Here is a 19,131-nt window from a genome sequence, read left to right as displayed (position 1 = left end):
CCTGCACAATTCTCTTTGCACTTCTCCTGAAGGTGATGAATCCACCGGGTTACAGTTTCACAGATTCCAGTCTTCCTCTGGGATCTCGTCTAAGCCACCTTTTCTCATGCCTGAGTCGAGAACATGAGGCTGGGAGGATATTCAACTGTGGAAGGCAGATTTGCACCCACATTGAAATCCACTCATGTCTGCACGTGCCACAAGGAGTCACTGAATAATCAGACATAAGAGCCCTGCCTGATTATTCTCCACAGCGCAAGAGAGCAACTGCTTTCACAGCCAAGGTCATGTTTATCTCCACGACAATGAGAAAGAAAAGAACACAAGACTTGCATTTATATAGTGCCTTTCCCGACACCCCAAACCACTTCATTGTTGCTATATAGGAAACACAGCAGCAAATTTGTACACAACAAGATCCCAACAGTGTAATAACAGCCAGGTCATCTTTTTTAGTGATGTTGGTTGAGAGGTAAATATTGATCAGGTTGCCAGGGAAACCCTCCACTGCTCTTCTTCGGAATAGCACAATAGGATCTTTTGCATCTGCCTGAGAGGGCAGACAGGGCTTTGGTTTAATCCCTTACCCAAAAGTGGTGTAGCATTCCCTTGGTACTGCACTGGAGTGTAAGCCTGGATTATGTGCTCAATTCTCTGGAGTGGAACTTGAACCCAGAGCCAGCCAGCAGCCAACTAATTGAGCCATGGCTGAGACTTGACAGCAGGCCATTTCTTGCAGGAGTATAAGAGCATTATGGGGCAAGCCTTCCCAGACCTGAGATGTATAGAAATTAGTGAACAGCTTTGAATACTTTATGCTGTTAAAATGAAAGCAGATATGCCCTCTCAGGGGGATGTAAAGGATCCCATGGCACTATTTTAAAGAAGAGCAGGAGATTTTCTCCTCGGTGTCCTGGCTAATATTTATCCTTCAACTAATGCCACTAGAAATAAGACTTTCTGGACATCATCTTATTGCTGTTGTTGGGAGCTTGCTGTGCATAAATTGGCTGTTGCACTTCCTCCATTACAATGGTGACTACACTTCAAAAGTACTTCATTGGTTGTAAAGCACATCTTGAGGTTTTGAAAGGCACTATATAAATGCAAGCCTTTCTTGTAGTAGATTGGAGATCAGGAGAATAGAACCTTCTGGCCTATGTGACTTGGAGGTTTTTACCTGATAGGCCACCGGTGAAAACAAAACTTGCAACACTGAAATCTAGCCATCCCTTTCAGAGTCTCCAGTTCTTGTTACTGTTATGAAGCATTGGCTGCCTTGTTCAAGACATGATCAATATCTTAAAAGATTCCCCTTTTTGCTTTTTCAGTCTTTCCTCGAAGGTCACTGTCCTGTTGCACCCGTGCGACTCCACTGCGTTCAGGTGATTGCCATTATCTAACGATCTACATCAAGAAGCACCATGGAGAACAACCTGGAAAACAACATGGAACCTAAGTCAGAGCAGGATGAGATGCAGCGATGTGCTGACCAGATCACGGATGAGGTGAGTGATATTCCACAAGGCAGGAAAGGTTTTGTAGCAGTATTAGAGCAGCACTGGACATGTCTCCCAGACTACACAGGAACCTCAGAATTAAAATGATACAAAAGAAGGAGAATTATGGCCAGTATAATGTTCTTAAGGCAATAGAGAACTAAGCTGGATACAGAAAGTACAAAGAAGAAATGAAAAAGAAAATAAGAGGCAAAGAGAATGTATGAGAATTGATTAGCAGCTAACATAAAAGGGATCCCAAAACTCTTTCACAAACATATAAATAGTGAAAGGATTCAATAGAAGTGTGAGGCTGATTAGAGGCTTAAAGGAAATCCTGTGGAAGCAGAAGACATGGTTGAAGCTTTGTCTTTACAGTGAAGAGGATACTAGTAGCCATAAAGGACAAGATAAAAATAGATAAAAGGGAGAGACTTATAAGGGTGTGCAGTGCTCAAAACAGGTAGGTCACCCATTAAGAACGGGATGAAAACCGTAATCCATGGGTTACTAAGAAAAGTAAAGGAAACTCCAAAGACCCTGGCTGAGGTTTTGCAATCCTCCTTGGATATGGGGATGGTGCCAGAAAGAAAGACTTGTATTTATATAGCACCTTTCATGACTACTAGACGTCCCAAAGCCCTTTACAGCCAATGAAATACTTCTGAAATGTAGTCACTGTTGTAATGTTGGAAGCATGGCAAGCCAATCTGCTACTTAGCAAGCTCCCACAAACAGCAATGTGATAATGAGCATATAATCTGTTTTTGCGATATTATTGAAGGATAAATATTGGCCAGGACACTGGGGAGAACTCCCCTGTTCTTCTTCAAAATAGCATGGGATCTTTCCCATCCCTAAGAGCAGGCAGATAGGACCTCAGTTTAGCAACTCATCTGAAAGACAGCACCTCTGACAGTGCAGTACTCCCTCAGCACTGCATTGGAGTGTTAGTCCTGGAGTGGCACTTGAACCCAGAATCTTGTGACTATAAGGTGAGAATCCAACCAACTGAGCCACAGCTGATGCACAAAGATAACCAAAAGCTGCAAATGTTACACTTCTGTTCCTAAACAGGAGCGGGACTAGCCCAGCGACTACGGGCCAGTCGTCAAATAGAAAATGCTGGAAAAATTCAGCAGGTCTGGCAGCATCTGTGGAGAGAGAAGCAGAGTTAACATGTCAGGTCATGGCCTTTTGATGGTGCTGAGGAAACCTTTAGAGACAATAATCAGGAACAAAATAAATTGGGTTAATAAATGAAAGTAAGCATAGGTCTGTTAAAGGCCAAATCATGTTTGACTAACTTGATTGGGTTTTTATGATGAATTAGCATAGAGGTTAAAACAGTAAATGTTGTGGACTTTCAAAATATGTTTGATAACGCTACGACATGATGGACTTGTTAGCAAAATTAAAGCCCTGGGATGTTGGTAACATGGATGTAATATTGACTAAGGGGCAGAAAGCAGAGAATAGTCAATTCCAGGGTTCAACATTCGGACCACTGCTTTTTTTGTTATATATAGACTTGGATGTACAGGGTAGCATTTCAAAGTTTGCAGAAGGCATAAACTCAGAAATATTGTTAACAGTGAGGATGATATTAATGGGTAATAGCCTGAATGTCCTTCTTCAGAATCAGTCTGTGATTCTATAGCTCTATATATCTAAAATGGTGACCAGTAGACGACACATAAACATACATCAAGCTCAACCATGATCACAAGGGGGCCTCAGGTTCAAAACTAGGGCAAGCCAAATTTAGATTTATGGTGATCAGAAAAGATTGAATAGGCTATGGCTCTTTTCTCCAGAAAAGAGAAGACTGAGGGGTGACCCATTCAGGTCCTCAACATTATGAAGGTATTGGATAGGGAAGGTATTTCTATTTGTGGGGAAGTCCAAAACCAGAGCCTGCAAATATAAGATAGTCACTAATAAATCCAATAAGGAAGTCAGGAGAAATTTCTTTGCTCAGTGAGTTGTGATAATATGGAGTTTGTTACCACATGGAGTAGTTGAGGTGAGTAGCATAGATGCACTTAAGGTGAGGTGGGTAAACACGAGAGAGAAAGGAATAGAAGGATATGCTGGATGGGTGAGGTGAGGTTTGGTGGAATATGGTATGCATGAAACATATACACCAGCTTGGACCAGTTGGGTCAAATGGCCTGTTTCTGTGCTGTAAACTACATATGTAATTCAATATAATGATTTATATCATTATAGAACAATCATTGAAAGGAATGAGCTTCTGGGTGATAAACCCTGGAATAATTTACTGACTATAGGATATTGTGACTGGGGAGTTTGTGTGGTTTATGGATGGATGATCTGAAATGGATGTGATCTGTTCCTACTTGTAATGTGGGAGCAGCATTCAGATCAGACAAACGATTCTGCCGTCTTTTCTAAGACCTCTCCCACCTTGTCCCTTTCTTGTCTCAATCTACTTTATCCATAGACTAGAATTGTCATTGTTCTTCTGTGGAACCTGGAGTCTCATAAGCGCCAAGCATAACACTGGTGAAACTTGGGCATATTGTAGTGTGTGGGCATCCATTACCTTCAGGAGTGTATAAGTTTGCTGAGTTTTAAATTATTTCATTTATTTTTCCGTATAGACTTTGCCCATGAAATATAGATGATTTAGCGAAGTGTAATGATGAAGTACAGTTTTATTATTTATCAGTTGAATTCCTTGTCTTGCTTCAAAGCCTTGGAAGTTATTCAATTTGTTTTGCTTGGAGGAAAGAAATTAAGGTCTGAGTTTACCTTCAACTTCATCATTGTTTTCCACTGTCACATGACAAAGCCCCCCCGCCCCCCCAGGCAACATCATGTCACCTGAACTTGCCATTCCTCTGACTTTGGCCCCATAGTTATGGATTATGGTAGCATGATGGTTATGTTAATCTGCTTGATGTGAGTTCAAATCCCATCATGACCATTTGTGAATTGTGTTCAGTTAATTAAATAAATCTGGAATTTAAAGCTAAGATCGTAATGTCAACCATGAAAATTCTGCTATAAAAGCCAAGTAGTTCAGTAAACCGTAACATCAAATTCACAATGATGCTGTTGTCTCTTCACTGCCCTGTGAAATGGCCTAGCCAGTCACCAAGGCAGCTCACCACCACCTCCTCAAGAGGAATTTAGGGATGGGTAATAAATATTGGCTTTTCCAATGAATAAGTAAATAGAAGGCAATTCTGCTTTGAACTAGGTTTTGCAATCTGGAATTCCCTCCCTAAATCTCTGCAACTCTCTCCTGTAAAACCATCTCTTTGCTCTTCTACTCTCTCTTCAACCTTGTTCCATTTTTTCTCGTATATTTTTGTGAAGCACTTTGGGACATTTTTCTACATCAAAGGCTCCAGATAAATGTATTCTGTTCTTAATGCACCCCTGTGATCACGGATCCATATTGGACCCCAGTCCACCAAAGCCTTAATTTTAAAATCTCCTCGATCGTGATCCAATCCTTCCATGGTCTCAGTCTGTCCCTACCTCCCTCAGCCATACAGCCCTCCAAGATCTCTGCACTCCTCCAATTCATGTCAAATTGTATATCTGCCACTTCCTTCACCCCATCATTGGCGGCTGTGACTTCAGCAGTCTAGGCCCTAAGCTCCGAGATTCCCTCCTTGTGAGTGTTGGTTCAGTGGGTAACTTGCTTGTGTCTGCATCAGAAGGTTGTGGGTTCAGGTTCCTACTCTACAGAGACTTGAATGTAAAAATCTGAGCTGACACTCCAGTGTAGCACTGAGGGAGTGCTGCACTGTTGGAGGTGTGGCCTTTAAGATGAGAAAAGAAACTGAGGCCCTGTGTGACTATCAAAGACCCCATGATATTATTTCACAGAACAGCAGAGGGGTTATCCCTGGTATTCTGGCTAATATTTATTTCTCAATCAATGGCTGGAATTTTCCAGCACCACCACCAACACTCCTGCCCTGCCCCTCCCACCCCCCCCCACCCCCCCAACCATCCCCTTCACCCTTCACCCTGCAGCAGGGCCGGCGAGCCATTGAAATCTTCACAAATTGGCTGTCACATTTCCTACTTTATAAAGGTCACTAATCTTAAAAAAAAGTACTTCATGGCTGTAAAGTGCTTTGCGAAGACCTGGTGCTATATAAATGCACCTAAGTTTATTTCCCTATATCTCCCTGCCTCTCTCCCTCGCTCTCTTGTCCTTTATGACTAAACTTAAAACTTACCTTTTGGACCAAGCATTTGGATACTTGTCTTTCTTTGATACGTTGTCAATTTAGACAGGTAATAACCCTCCTTTGAAGCTCCCTGGGATGTTTTCCTATATTGAAAGTGTTACATAAATGCAAGTTGTTGTGTTTTTCCATCTTTCATCCATTCTTTATCTTTATGCCTTTCACTCACTGTATCTCTCCCTTTCTTGTAATTATCTCTCATCTTACATTCTTTTCATTTCATGCCTTCTCATTCTTTATCTCTGAGTTGATTCATTTTCTTATATTCATTTGAAGGTTGAAAGACGGAACAAATCGGTTTTCTGGAATTCATGTCCTGCAGTGCAGTGGAACATAGAGCGTTTTTGTCTGAGTTTACTCAGGGTAGTGAAATGTTCATATACATCCCATTCTACCTCACTTTCATCATTTGTTCCCTATTAACGTCCAGTCGAGCAATGCACCAATTTTAGAATTCTCGTCCTTGTTTTCAAATCTCCCCATGGTTTCCCCCCTCTCTATCTCCGTGACCTCCTCCAGCCCAACAACCCTCCAAGATATCTGCACTCATCCAATCCTGGCCATTTTGCGCATCGCCAACTTCCTTCGCCCTATTAGTGGCGGCTATGCCTCCAGCTGCTGAAGCCCTAAGCTTTGGAATTCACTCCCTAAAACCTCTCCACCTCTCTACCTCTGTCTTCTCCTTTAAGACGTTTTTTCACCAAGCTTTTAGGTACCTGTCCCAATGTCTCTTCATCTGGCTGATAATGCTCCAATGTGATGCCTGAGGGTGTATTGCTACGTTAAGAGTGCTATGTAAATGCAAGTTGTTATTGTAGAGCATGTGAGCCTCAGGAGCTGATTGGCCTACAATGCCTTACTATAGCATTGAAAAATTAAATGTCACCAATTATCTCAAAATAAACCAGCAGTGGCACCTCCACTGCAGCTGTGTTGTCACAGAGAGCAGCAGCTCGCTGGAATGTTGTGTTTTGTGGAGCTTGTGGCATTGCCACTTTGCTGTGTCCTCCTTTACTGTGCTGTGGGGAAGGATTAAATGTGTAAGCAGGTGTGGATCAACAAAGAGGCACACTTCAACCACAGTAAAGTCACACAAGGCTTTATAAGATGCAGCTTAATCAATCATACTCAAGGAAGAAGAAAGAACTTACATTAGCCTTACACAACCTCTGAACATCCCAAAGAGCTTTACAGCCAATGAAGTACTTTTAAAGTGCAGTCACTGTTGTAGGAAATGCAGCAGCCAATTTATGCACAGCAAGATCTAAGTGATAATGACCAGATAATCTCTTTTTGAGGTTGGTTGAGGGATAGATATTGAACAGGATATTGGGCTAACTCCCCTGATCTAATTCAAATAATTTCATGAGACTTTTCACATCCACCTAAGACGGCAAACAGACCTCCAGTGTAACACTGCATCTGAAAGATGGCACCTCTGAAAGTACAGCACTGGAATGTCGGCCTACATTTGCGCTCAAGTCTCTGGAATGAGTCTTGTACCCACAGCCTTCAGATTCAAAGGCAAGAGCGTTATTACCAAGCCATAGCCGACAGCATTGCATGAAAAGCTTTCTCATCTGCTACGGAGGCTGACAGATCTTGACTTGCTTCTCGGTAAGAGAGAACACTAGAAAGTGCCACAGCCGCAAGATAGAGACATGGCTGTAGAACTAGAGAGAAGAAAATAGTAAGAGGAACCACTTAGCCATGCCCTGCAGCTCTTAGCAGACACAGCTTGCTGCTTTTAACATACATTTCTTACAGCTTAGAAGGAGGCTATTTGGCCCATAATGCTTATGCCAGCTCTTTGAAAGAGCAATCTGATTGGTCCCTACTTTTTCCTCATTGCTTAGAATTTTTTTTTAACCCTTTCAAATATTTATCCAATTCCATTTTTGAAAGATGCTGTTAAATCTGCTTCTACTGCATCATGTTCTTGGGGCAAATAAATGCTTCTGTGACCAAGCTTGTACATGATTTATGTTACAGAGCTTCTGTTGCATGGATTGTGACTGAAAATTTTACACCAGGATTTGTCTGGTGTCGACAACCCTTTTGTGACTTAGGGCCTTGAAATATCACCCAGCCAATCACTAGCAGCGTTGCTCAGCAAGCGAGCCAATCATAAAACCTAGCAGCTGGCGCAGTTAATGAATATTAACCAGCTTCATATAAAAAATTAATAACGGTCCATTAGTAACAGTCTAGCAGCCTTTCAGAGGCAGAGTGCTGCGAATATCAATGAGCTGCTTTGAAGGGCTGTAAAAGAAATAACACCGTGTTATTGGCCAATTCAATAAGCCTTCTGCATGTATACAGACAATTGGCTGTTTTTGCCTCATCCTGAGCAAGAAGTTTCTCATCTAATTTAAAGTCTTGAATGTCTGTGAGATTTTTGCTGGACAAATGCCATTTGAAGAATTGATTTTTGACTATGCTACAAAGACGACGACTGCAGTAATAGTAACTCAAGCGGGCCAAAGACATAGGTTACACAGAGCCTCTCGCACATCAAAAGCTCAGCAAAGTGAACAAAGGCAATAGAATTTAAGGAAGAACTTGCCTTTCAGGATGTCCCAAAGTGTTTCATAGCCAAGTACATTCCTTTCCCAAAAAATATAGTCACTGTTGTAATGTAGGAAACACAACAGCCAATATGTGCACAGCAAGCTCCCACAAACAGCAATGTGATAATGACCAGATAATTATTTTTAGTGCCATTGAGAGATAAACATTGGGTAGGACACTGGAGGGAATTGGGATCACTGAATTGGGATCCCAGTAACAGAATAAAAAGGCCAGTGTCTCACCCACTGAAGCACCCCTTCTCACCCAGTGAACATATTCCCCTAATTTATCCCCTTGCCTTAGATCTCACCAGGACAGGCATCACCTGTGCCCATCAGGGGATTAGAGAACCTACTCCAAGGCCTCCACTATGATTGCCCTTTGCTTTGTGATCAAGAGATACATGAGAACATGTGCCAATAGCTGTAGTGCTCAATTGTTTAATTGATCTGCATTTCATCATGAGAGCCTGGTAACTGATCTACGCTCACTGTGCTTGATTGGTTAAGACTGGGTGATGATTCAGAGCTAAAGTAGACAGAAGCTACTAGAAACTGAGCTGTGAGCATGAATGCAGACATTTTGTGATTGCAGAGATATTTTAAAACTCTTGTAGACAAACCTATTGCACACTTAGAAACTAGTCTCATTTCTGCATTGCTCTGAGATATAGAAAATATACAATAATCCAATGATACACAACAGGAACAACCTCCAATTCTTTCTTTCTGATCCTCCCAACCCTAACCCCCACCCACAAGAGGAACCTGAGCTCTACCACACACGTACAGTGCAGTTGAGAAATCAAAAAGAAGGAATAGAACTTACAATGTCCTCTGTACATTGGCTCTTCAGTACCATAACAATAGATCTGAAAGCACTGACTGACCCCCGGGACTCACAGCTTCAATCACTGAAAAGATGTAGCCTAATAAATTGAAAATTAATTTTAAAGAGCTTTTTCCCCAATCTTCCCCCGTCTTCTCCTGAAAGCACACGAACAGCCTTCTAGAATTTTAGCCCAAACTGCCAATCATATGTGAAATCAAATGATAAACACTTGGACACTATTCATCTGCGGGAGCCATCTTTTTCCGCTTCCTATCACATGGGTGTTATGACCAATTTGCTACTGATCCCCGTCCCACAGGAGCTGCCCTAGTTGAGAGTCAAGCTTCTACCTTTAAAATCCTGGCTGTGCATTTATCTCACTGAGCCATTGGGAACGCTGGCTCAGATCACCTTCGATAAGCAACAGATTCTGTGATCCAGAATCCAGAAATGTGAGCTTTGAACACGGCTGAGTGAGCCCCTGGACCTTATAGCTCACAGAACAACAACCCATCTCACAGCAGAAGTCGGGTCCCCAGAACATTGCCCTTGGTCTCTGGATTACCAGTCCAGTGACAATACCACTGCCAGTCACTGCTTTTCTTTCACTGGGAGCTTTGTTGGATCGCAGGACAGGAGGCATTGATGCATTGAATTTGGGTGGGGCAGGGCAAGGGTGATGGAGTGAAGGTCGAGGCTGATGGAGGGAAGGCCAAAGGTGACTGAGGGAGGGTGCAGGGTGATGGCTTCAAGCTCCAGGGTCAATGTGGGAGTGTCCAGGGACATAGTTGCAGCAGCAAGATGAGGTCTCCGGAGTACAGGTCAATGATGGAGATATCCACAGTGGAAACCGGAGTATGGCAGATGAAAAGTATAGGGCTTCCAATTGGTCAAAAGTTCTCAGGTCAAAAGGGTTGTTTGGGGGCGTGGGGGAGGCTTCTGCTGCCATCACTGGGAAACAGGGCCTCCCTCCGTTCCCAGATAGACTGGTGGAGAAGCTGCAGGGAGGCATCTCTAAATCGTGGGGCCACTCTACTCTGAGTCATCGCTCCAGAATAGCAGGTGGTAGCAACAGTTGTGCTTATCCGGGGTGGGAGTGCAGCGGGGGAGGTGGGGGAGGTGGGGAGATGAGTAGATAGTGGTAGCAGTTGAGGTTATCTAGGGGCAAAGATTAGAAGGTTTTAGCAGCAGCTGTGGTCTCAAGGGCTCCATTCACACAACCAGAATGATGCTACTGGATTGCAGGGAATGAATGCCTGTCTGGTTCCCCTGTATATATATATGGCCCTGGGCCTTCCGCCCCCTGAGGTAATGGCAGGGTCGTCAACTTCCTGCCCACCACTGCCACACAATTGGCTGGGCACCTCGTCCATGAACATTTAACTAGCTGGCCACCGAGTGATTGTGTGTGGCCAGCCATCCCACCTATTCCGACCACTTCTGTCCCCGCTGTTGGGACACTCAACGCTAATGCAAGATTTTGGCCAGTGTCCAATTTGCACAAGGAAAACCTCCGGCAACAGTAATGTCTGCAGAATCTGTTTCTGTGATGTTAGATGTGAATTCTATGCTCAAATCCCGCCATAATAATGGAAAAAAAAATGGACACAGCTTTGTTTGATAATGCATACTTTTCCAGACATAACCCATTGGCATTGATGCCATGTCACAGCCTTTGAGAGACGCAGGGGGGTGGCGGGGGCCCTTTGAAATGAGATTTCATACCAATCGATTTGCAAATGCATTTATTTTTTAATTAAAGCCATAAAAAAAGCATTAGCACAATTACAGAGGTTTCTTTTTAACAATAAGAATGTATGATCAGAATTAACATGGTGTGAAGTCTTTCTTTAAAGACTCCACTGGGATCAGAGTGTCTCAATTCAAGAGCTGAAAAGTAACATTATTCTGACAAAACAATGGAGTGGGTTATGTCTACAGCTTGATGAGTGAGACAGCACAAAATTACTTTTCATATGAATCTTACAGCTGTTATTCCTGAATAGTGGCAGAGCATAGTACTATCACTAATTACATAAAACTTACAGCATGGAAACAGGCTATCAGGTCCATACTCCACATAAGCCTCCCCCCAACCCTTTTAAACCTATTCTTTGGCCATAGCCTTCTATTCCTTCCCCGCTCATGTGTTTATCTAGCATCCCCTTAAATATATCTACGCTATTCGCCTCAACTACACCTTAATGTAATTCTCACCATTTAGAAGTTTCTCCTGAATTCCCTATTAGATTTATTAGTGACTATCTTACATTTATGAACTCTAGTTTGGACACCCTGACAAGTGAAAACATTTTCTCTATGCCTTCCCTATCCAACTCTTTCAGAATTTTAAAGACCTCTATTGCGTCACCTCTCTTCTAGAGAAAAAATGCCTAGACTGTTCAGATGAACTTGATAGAATCCTGTACCCAAATTTTCCTGTACCCCACCGGAAGCAGAGAGGAGCAAGGATCTCCCCTATATCAGCTCCGTAATAGGATCAAATAGGGCCCACCACAAAATTAGACCTAGGAGCATGACCTTGACAGGTTGCAGATTTTCACATGAAACTCAATCTTCCAGTGCAGAAGAGGCCATGCAGTTTGATTCATCACAGTCACCACACAGACTGCAGTGGTCCGAGACAGCAGCTCACCATCGCCTTCTCAAGCATAATTAGGGATGGGCAATAAATGCTGGCCCGCTGTGAATGGATAAAAAGGAATCCCTGTGGGCAGTGTCATTACAGCACTTCCCGGCTGTGCTAATTTAAATCAATTAATGCAAAAGTATTAACCAGCAAACTACAAATAAATAAATCCAAAGATAAAAATGACACAATTAAAATCTTCTTTCTATAATAGCTTTTACTGTCGATCTGGAGTGGATATGAATCCAGGAGCCAAAATAAAAGGACATGCATCCAATTTTATGCAATCACCAAAAGTGCTTGAAAAATGATTGTACCATCAAATTAAATTTTCATTTCATCCTCTTCAAGAGTGATCTCTACTTGATTTGTTTGACAAGCTTGATTGGTTAAAAAGCCTGAGAGAGACTCACCCAATAATAATTATCATGTTCATACGTTAGTTGAAGCTGGTATTTGCCCTCAGTTCCCCCACATGAGACTAGGACTAATTCAGGGAATTGCCAAGGTACTGTTATGTAACAAAATTCAGAAACACATTCCCATACTTCTGCCCTCTTTGTGAACACATTGGTCTCAACATTATCTGTCCACCCTCCTAAACAGACAGAGTAGGGGATAAAAATGAAAAAAAAAACACAACCCCAATTCACCATGTGTGCATTGGTTTCTGTTGTTATAGCAGTGGGTTTTGAGCTGCCTGAACGTTCACTGTGGAAAGGCAGGATACTTCATTAGTACATTTAAATCGGACTCCCTGCGTTCTAATTCCACCGATAGCTGGTAAAGATGTGTAATATGCCAGGAATATCCTGGGTTTGATTCCTGGCCTTTGCCGAATTAGTTGGTCCCAGCCACAGTAATGGTTGGAGCACTGCATTCAACCTCATCTCCCACTAATAAGGAGAAAAAAATATATCAACCATGGTTCCTGCTCCCGATCACTCCTGTTCACCAATCGCCTTTAAGTGACCTACATTGGCTCCTGGTGCAGCAACACCTCAAATTTAAAATTCTCATCGTTTTTCCCAAATCACTCCATGGCTTCGCTGCTAGGAACTTAGGACATAGGAACATGGGAGCAGGAGTAGGCTATTTAGCCCATTGAGCCTGCTCCACCATTCAATTAGACCATGGCTGATCATGTACCACAATGCCACTTTCCCACGCTATCCCCATATCCCTTGATGTCATTTTTATCCAGAAATCTATCAAACTCTGACTTGAACATGCTCAGCAATTGAGCTTCCACAGCCCTTTGGGGTAGAGAATTCCAAAGATCCACCACCCTCTGAGTGAAGAAAGCTTCCTCATCTCGGTCTTAAATGGCCTGCCCCTTATTCTGAGGCTGTGTTCCCTGGTTCTAGACTCACCAGCTAGGGGAAACATCCTATCCACAACTACCTTGTAAGAGTTTTGTAAGTTGCAATGAGATCACCTCTCACCCTTTGAAACTCTAGAGAATACAGGCTCAGTTTCCTCAATCTCTCCTCTTGTGACAATCCTGCCATCCCAGGGATTAGTCTGGTGAACCTCCATTGTACTCCCTCTAAGGCAAGTATATCCCTCCTTAGATAAGGAAACCAAAATTGTACACAATACTCCAGGTGTGGTCTAACCAAGGCTTTATACCACTGCAGCAAGACATCTTTACTCCTGTATTCAAAACCCCTTGCAATAAAGGCCAATCTACCATTTACCTTCCTAATTGCTTACTGCTCCTGCATGCTAGCTTTCAGTGAACCATGAACAAGGAGACCCAGGTCCCTTTGGACATCAACACTTCCCAACCTCTCACCATTTAAGAAATACTCTGCATTTCTGTTTTTTGTACCAAAGTGGATAACTTCACATTTATTCACATTATATTCTATCTGCTATGTTCTTGCCCATTCACTTCGCCTGTCAAACTCCCCTTAAAGCTACCTTACATTCCCACCTAGTTTTGTGTCATCAGCAAATTTGGAAAATTACATTTGGTCCCCACATTCAAATCATTTATATAGATTGTGAACAGCTGTGGCCCCAACACTGATCCTTGTGGTACTCTACTAGTAACAGCCTGCCATCCTGAGAATGGCCCGTTTATTCTTATTCTCTGTTTTCTGCCTGTTAACCAATTCTCAATCCATATCAGTATATTATTCCCAATCCCATGTGCTCTAATTTTGTTTATTAACCTCCTTTGTGCAACCTTATCAAAAGCCTTCTGAAATTCCAAATACACCACATCCACTGGTTCTCCTTTATCTCCTTTATCTATGCTACAAGCAATATCCTCAAAAAACTCTAATAGGTTTGTCTAATCACATCCTTTATAATAGATTCTGACATTTTCCCTCCTACTGATGTCAAACTAACAACTCTGTAGCTCTCCGTTTTCTCTCTCCCTCCTTTCTTAAATAACAGGGTTACATTTGCTACTTTCTAGTCTGCAGGAACCTTTTCAGAATCTATAGAATTTTGAAAGATAGCCACTGTCTTTCTAGTTACCTCCTTCAACTCTCTGGGATGTAGCTCATCAGGTCCAGGGGATTTATCAACCTTCAATCTAATTAATTTTTTGAGTACTACCTCTTTATTAATACTAATGTCTTTCAGTTCCTCATTTTCACAAATCCCTTGTTTCTGTAGTACTTCTGGGAGATTTTCTGTATCTTCCTCCATGAAGACAGACACAAAGTAATTGTTTAGTTTTTCTGCCATTTCCCTATTCTCCATTATAAATTTTCCTGTCTCCGCCTGTAATGGACCCACATTTATGCTTGCTAATCTTTTCCTTTTAACATACCTAAAGAGGTTTTTACAGTCCGCCTTTATATTTCTTGCTAGCTTGCAATCATACTCTCTTTTCCATTTCTTTATCAGTTTCTTCATCCTCCTTTGCTGGATTCCAAATTGCTCCCAATCTTCAGCGTTACCACTTTTTCTGGCAATGTTATAAATCACTCCCTTTGATCTAATGCAATCTTTAATTTCTTTTGTTTACCACAGTTGATTCACCTTTCCTGTTGAGTTTTTGTGTATTAGAGGAATGTATATTTGTTGTAGACTATGTTATTATACTTCTTTAAATACTAGCCAGTGCCTGTCTACATTCAAAATTTTTAGTGTATTTTCCCAATCCACCATAGCCAACTTGTCCCTCATACCTTCATAGTTTCTTTTGTTCAGATTAAGACCCTAGTTTCAGATTGAACTATATCACTTTCAAACTTAATGTAAAATTCTATCATGTTATGATCATTATTTCCTAAAGGCGCCTTTACAATAAGGCTATTAATTAGCCCTTATTTCCTAAAACTATGGCCCGATTCCTAGTTGGTTCTTCAACACACTGCTCCAGAAACCCATTTCGTACAGACTCCAGGAATTCATTCTCCACAGCATTAGTGCTAATTAGGTTTACCCAGTCTGTATGTAAATTGAAGTTGCCCATTATTACTGTATTACCCATGTAACATGTAGCTTTAATTTCCTGATTTATACTGTGCCCAACATTACCACCACAGTTTGGTGGCCTATAAACAACACCTACCAATGTTTGCTGCCCCTTGCTGTCCCTTAACTCCACCCAAAATTATTCTACATCCTGATCCTGCGATCTAAGCTCCTCTCTCACTAATGTACTGATCTCATCCCTTATTAACTGTGTTATCCCACCTCCTTTTCCTCTTCTTAAATGACAAATATCCTTGAATATTCAGTCCCCAGTCTCGGTCACCCACGTCCTTGTAATGGCAATTAAATCATACCCATTTACCTCTATTTGTGCCTTCAAATCATCTACCTTGTTGCAAATGCTGTATGCATTCAGATAGAGTGCCCTAACTTTGTCTTTTTAACATTATTCCATATTCTGATCTTATTTGATGTTTGCCTTCGCTTTGTCGGCCTTCTGATTTCGCTTACCACTTTTCTACTTCCTTTTACCAGTTTTGCTTCATCCAATCTGAGCTCCCTCTCCGGTTACCTTTCCCCCTGTCAATCTAGTTTAAACCCTCCCCAACAGCACTAGCGACCTCTCTGCGAGAATGTTAGTTCTGTTCCTGCTGAGATGCAGCCCATCCACCTTGTACAGGTCCCACCTGCCCCAGAACCGATCCCAATGTCTCAGAAATCTGATTCCCTCCCTCCTACACCAATTCTCCAGCCATGTGTTCAATTGCTCAATCCTCTTAATCCTATGCTCATCACCATCTGGCAATGGGAGTAATCATGAGGTTACTGCTTTGGAGGTCCTGCTTTTTAATTTCTCTCCTAACTTCCTAAAATCTGCTTTCAGGACCTCATCCCTCTTTCTGCCTATGTCAATGGTACCAATGTGGACCATGACCTCTGGCTGTTCACCCTCCCCCAGAAGAATGTCCTGCAACTGCTCTGTGACATCCTTGACCCTGGCACTAGGGAGGCAACATACCATCCTGGAGTCATGGTCGTGGAAATGTATGCCTGGTCCCCTAACTAAAGAATCCCCAATCACTATTGCTCTTCCGTTTTTCTTCTTCCGCTCCTGTGCAGCTGAGCCACCCATAGTGCCACGGACTTGGCTCTTGCTGCACTCCTTTGAAGAGCCATCGCCCTCACCAGTATCAAAAAATGGATAACTGGTTAGTGAGTGAGATCGACTCGGGGGTCTCCTGCACTACCTGTCTGGTTTGCTTAGACTGCTTTGCAGTCACCCATTCCATCTCTGCCTGCCTGCTCCTAACCTGTGGTGTGACCACCTCTCTAAACGTGCTATCCACATAGTTCTCTGCCTCACTATGCGCCACAGTGCCTCCAGCTGCTGCTTGAATTCCAAAATCCAGAGCACAAGCTTCTGAAGCCATGCCACTTCCTGCAGATGTGTTTGTCTAGGACACACAGTGGGTCCATGGATGGAATTTCCTGTGCCCATTGGTGGCAGCGTGTTTGGCAGCGTGAGTGGACAATATGGCGAGAAGGCCAAAAATTGGTTTCACGACGTTGCGAAACCAGTTTGCGCTCATCTGCTCTGCCCATCAATGGTGGGCCGCCTTTCCCGCCGTTGAACATCGGGAACTTCATTGTAATATATCTACATATCATTATAAGCTCAGCTCACCGGAATCACCCCCCACGCAGTCTTCTTGCCTTTCAGGGCCACGTCTTCTGTGCAGCAATCCTGGGCTGGAAGCACTGAGAGGTGTGTGCATGGCTGCACTTTAAATATGGCACCCAGCATGAGGAAGTGGCGAGATGAAGGTGTGGCAGGAAAATAAAGCCTGCTTGCCATCGAAACGGCATGTTTCCTGGGAATGCATGATTAATGAGGCGGGATTGGGATGATATGGTGTGAAAACCCGCCATTGCAGCCAGTGGGTAAAATGTCCTTTTTCCTGCCTGCTACCACACTTGGTGCAAATCTGGGATGATTCTGCCCCATGAATTCCCACGTGCCACAGAATGCACATTCAACTCAGCCGAGCTGCTTTGCCATACCTTAACTTTACAAACTATTTATTAAAGTAGAATAAGGAGAATAACTTTCCAGCTACTCACCAATTAGCTCCTTCCCCTGCATCAAAGTAAGACAAATCTCTATCTCTGGAACCTCCTCCAGCTCTACAACCCTCTAAGATCTCTGTGCTCCTCCACTTCTGACCTCTTGATCATCTCTGATTTCCTTCATCCCACCATTAACAATCATGCTTTTGGCTGTCAAGGCCCTAAACACTGGAATTCACACCCTACACCTCTGCCTACCTCTCTACCTCTCTCTCCTCCTTTAAGATGCTTATTAAACCTTACCTCTTGGACCAAGCTTTTGATCACCTGCCCTAATATCTCTATGTGATTCAGTGTGAAATTTTCCCTGATAATGCTTCTGCGGAGTGCCGTGAAATGTTTTACTACGTTAATAATGCTTTATAAATGCAAGTTACTGTTGTAATTCCTGATGGAAGGTGCGGGTTAAGGTTTTCAGGAGATGTAGGGGTATTGCAAGGGTTGGGAGAATGGTCAAAACTAAAAGTGAAATGTGACCCACTCACAGTCCCCCAGTAAGGTTTACAAAGTGGGATCTTTGTGGGGCTAAAGTTCCTCAGAGCTTTTCCTTTCCAGTTGCTGTAAGGTTCGCAGGAAGTACACACATTAACAAGGTTCCCAGTTTTTACAATGAGGTGACAATGGCATAGAGGGAGAAATTCCATGGAAATTTATCATCCAAGTGTTAGGATGTACCCCAGCGTCCAACACACGGAGAGCCATTCAGTTTTCGTCAGAAATCAGTGAGAAAGCCAAAAGTGGGTGTCCGTTACTTGTAGTGCCAAATCCCAAGGAGGATGTGTCTTCTGTTCCAAAATCTCATGGGACAACATGTTGTCACTCCAAGCTGGCTCCAGCAACAGTAGGTATCTACAAAATAGTGTAGGGAGCACTTGTGAAGGAATGTGTCAAAGCAATACCCAGAGCAACAGATGAGGATCTGGAGTCTATAGCTCCTCATTGATTTAAAAGGCTCATGTGTCTAAAATAAACATGTGAAACATCCAAATAGGAGTGATTTTTGCTCCCAGCAAGCAGACAACCTGAAGCCAATGTGGTTCAGAGATTCTATGAGATAGGGCTACTGCACTGAGCCAATTCTTTGAGCTAGGGCCATGACATTGTGCACCCCATTCTCCGGGATAGGGCTATAACACTATGGATCGAAATCTCTGACCCGCGCTCTGTGTGAACTGGCCTCGTGCACTGGGAGCAAAACCAGAAAATGCTGGAAAAACTCAGTAGGTCTAACACAGCATCCGTGGATGTTTTTCTCTCTGAGACCTGCTGAGTTTTTCAAGCATTTTCTGTTTTTCTTTCAGATTTCCAGCATCCGCAGTATTTTGCTTTTTAATCACACACTGGAAGCTTTGGATCACGGAATCACCACTGATAACTTTGCTGCTCCCTGTGGCAGTGGAACAGGATTCACTGTGTCTGATCAAGACAGGGAGCTGGCAATGTGGTCCAGCCAGTTCTGTCATTGCTGCACAGCTACCTGCATAAAAGAACAGTTCCACCTGGTTATTACTTGTGCAGCTAAAAATAAATGTGTGAGAGAGAAAGACAAAGGTAATAGGGAAAGAGAGAGAGAGAGAGAGTGCTGTGAGAGTCATGACAAAGACAGGACCAAAAGAGAAAAATAATGGGGGAGAGAGTGAGACGTGCTCCGATTCTGGGTTGATTCCCTGTGATATTCTGAGATTGCCGTGTAATTTATCCCTGGCTCAGAAACCCTCCGCCCGGCTGTAAAATTACGAAGGGGCCAGATTGGCAGTAATTTTCCCCAGCCTCTGGAGGGTCACGGGGGCTGTGAATAATGAGGGAGTGAAAATGG

General features: G+C 42.9%; 1 protein-coding gene across 2 annotated transcripts in view; it reads left to right on the top strand.

The window, feature by feature from the left end:
• LOC144671460 (synaptosomal-associated protein 25) overlaps positions 1 to 19,131 on the top strand; it is a 222,086-nt gene that overhangs the window by 100,233 nt on the left and 102,722 nt on the right. For both annotated transcript variants that reach the window (XM_078533386.1, XM_078533385.1), the window contains exon 2: positions 1,332 to 1,508. In XM_078533386.1, the coding sequence (XP_078389512.1) occupies positions 1,425 to 1,508 (84 nt within the window). In that variant the 5' untranslated portion in view covers positions 1,332 to 1,424. The remainder of the gene's footprint in view (positions 1 to 1,331; positions 1,509 to 19,131) is intronic.

Source organism: Cetorhinus maximus, chromosome 32, assembly GCF_964194155.1.
Source record: "Cetorhinus maximus chromosome 32, sCetMax3.hap1.1, whole genome shotgun sequence".
NCBI lineage: Eukaryota > Metazoa > Chordata > Chondrichthyes > Lamniformes > Cetorhinidae > Cetorhinus > Cetorhinus maximus.
Note: the sequence above shows the minus strand (reverse complement) of the source record. Positions and strands in the feature narration are given on the sequence as shown.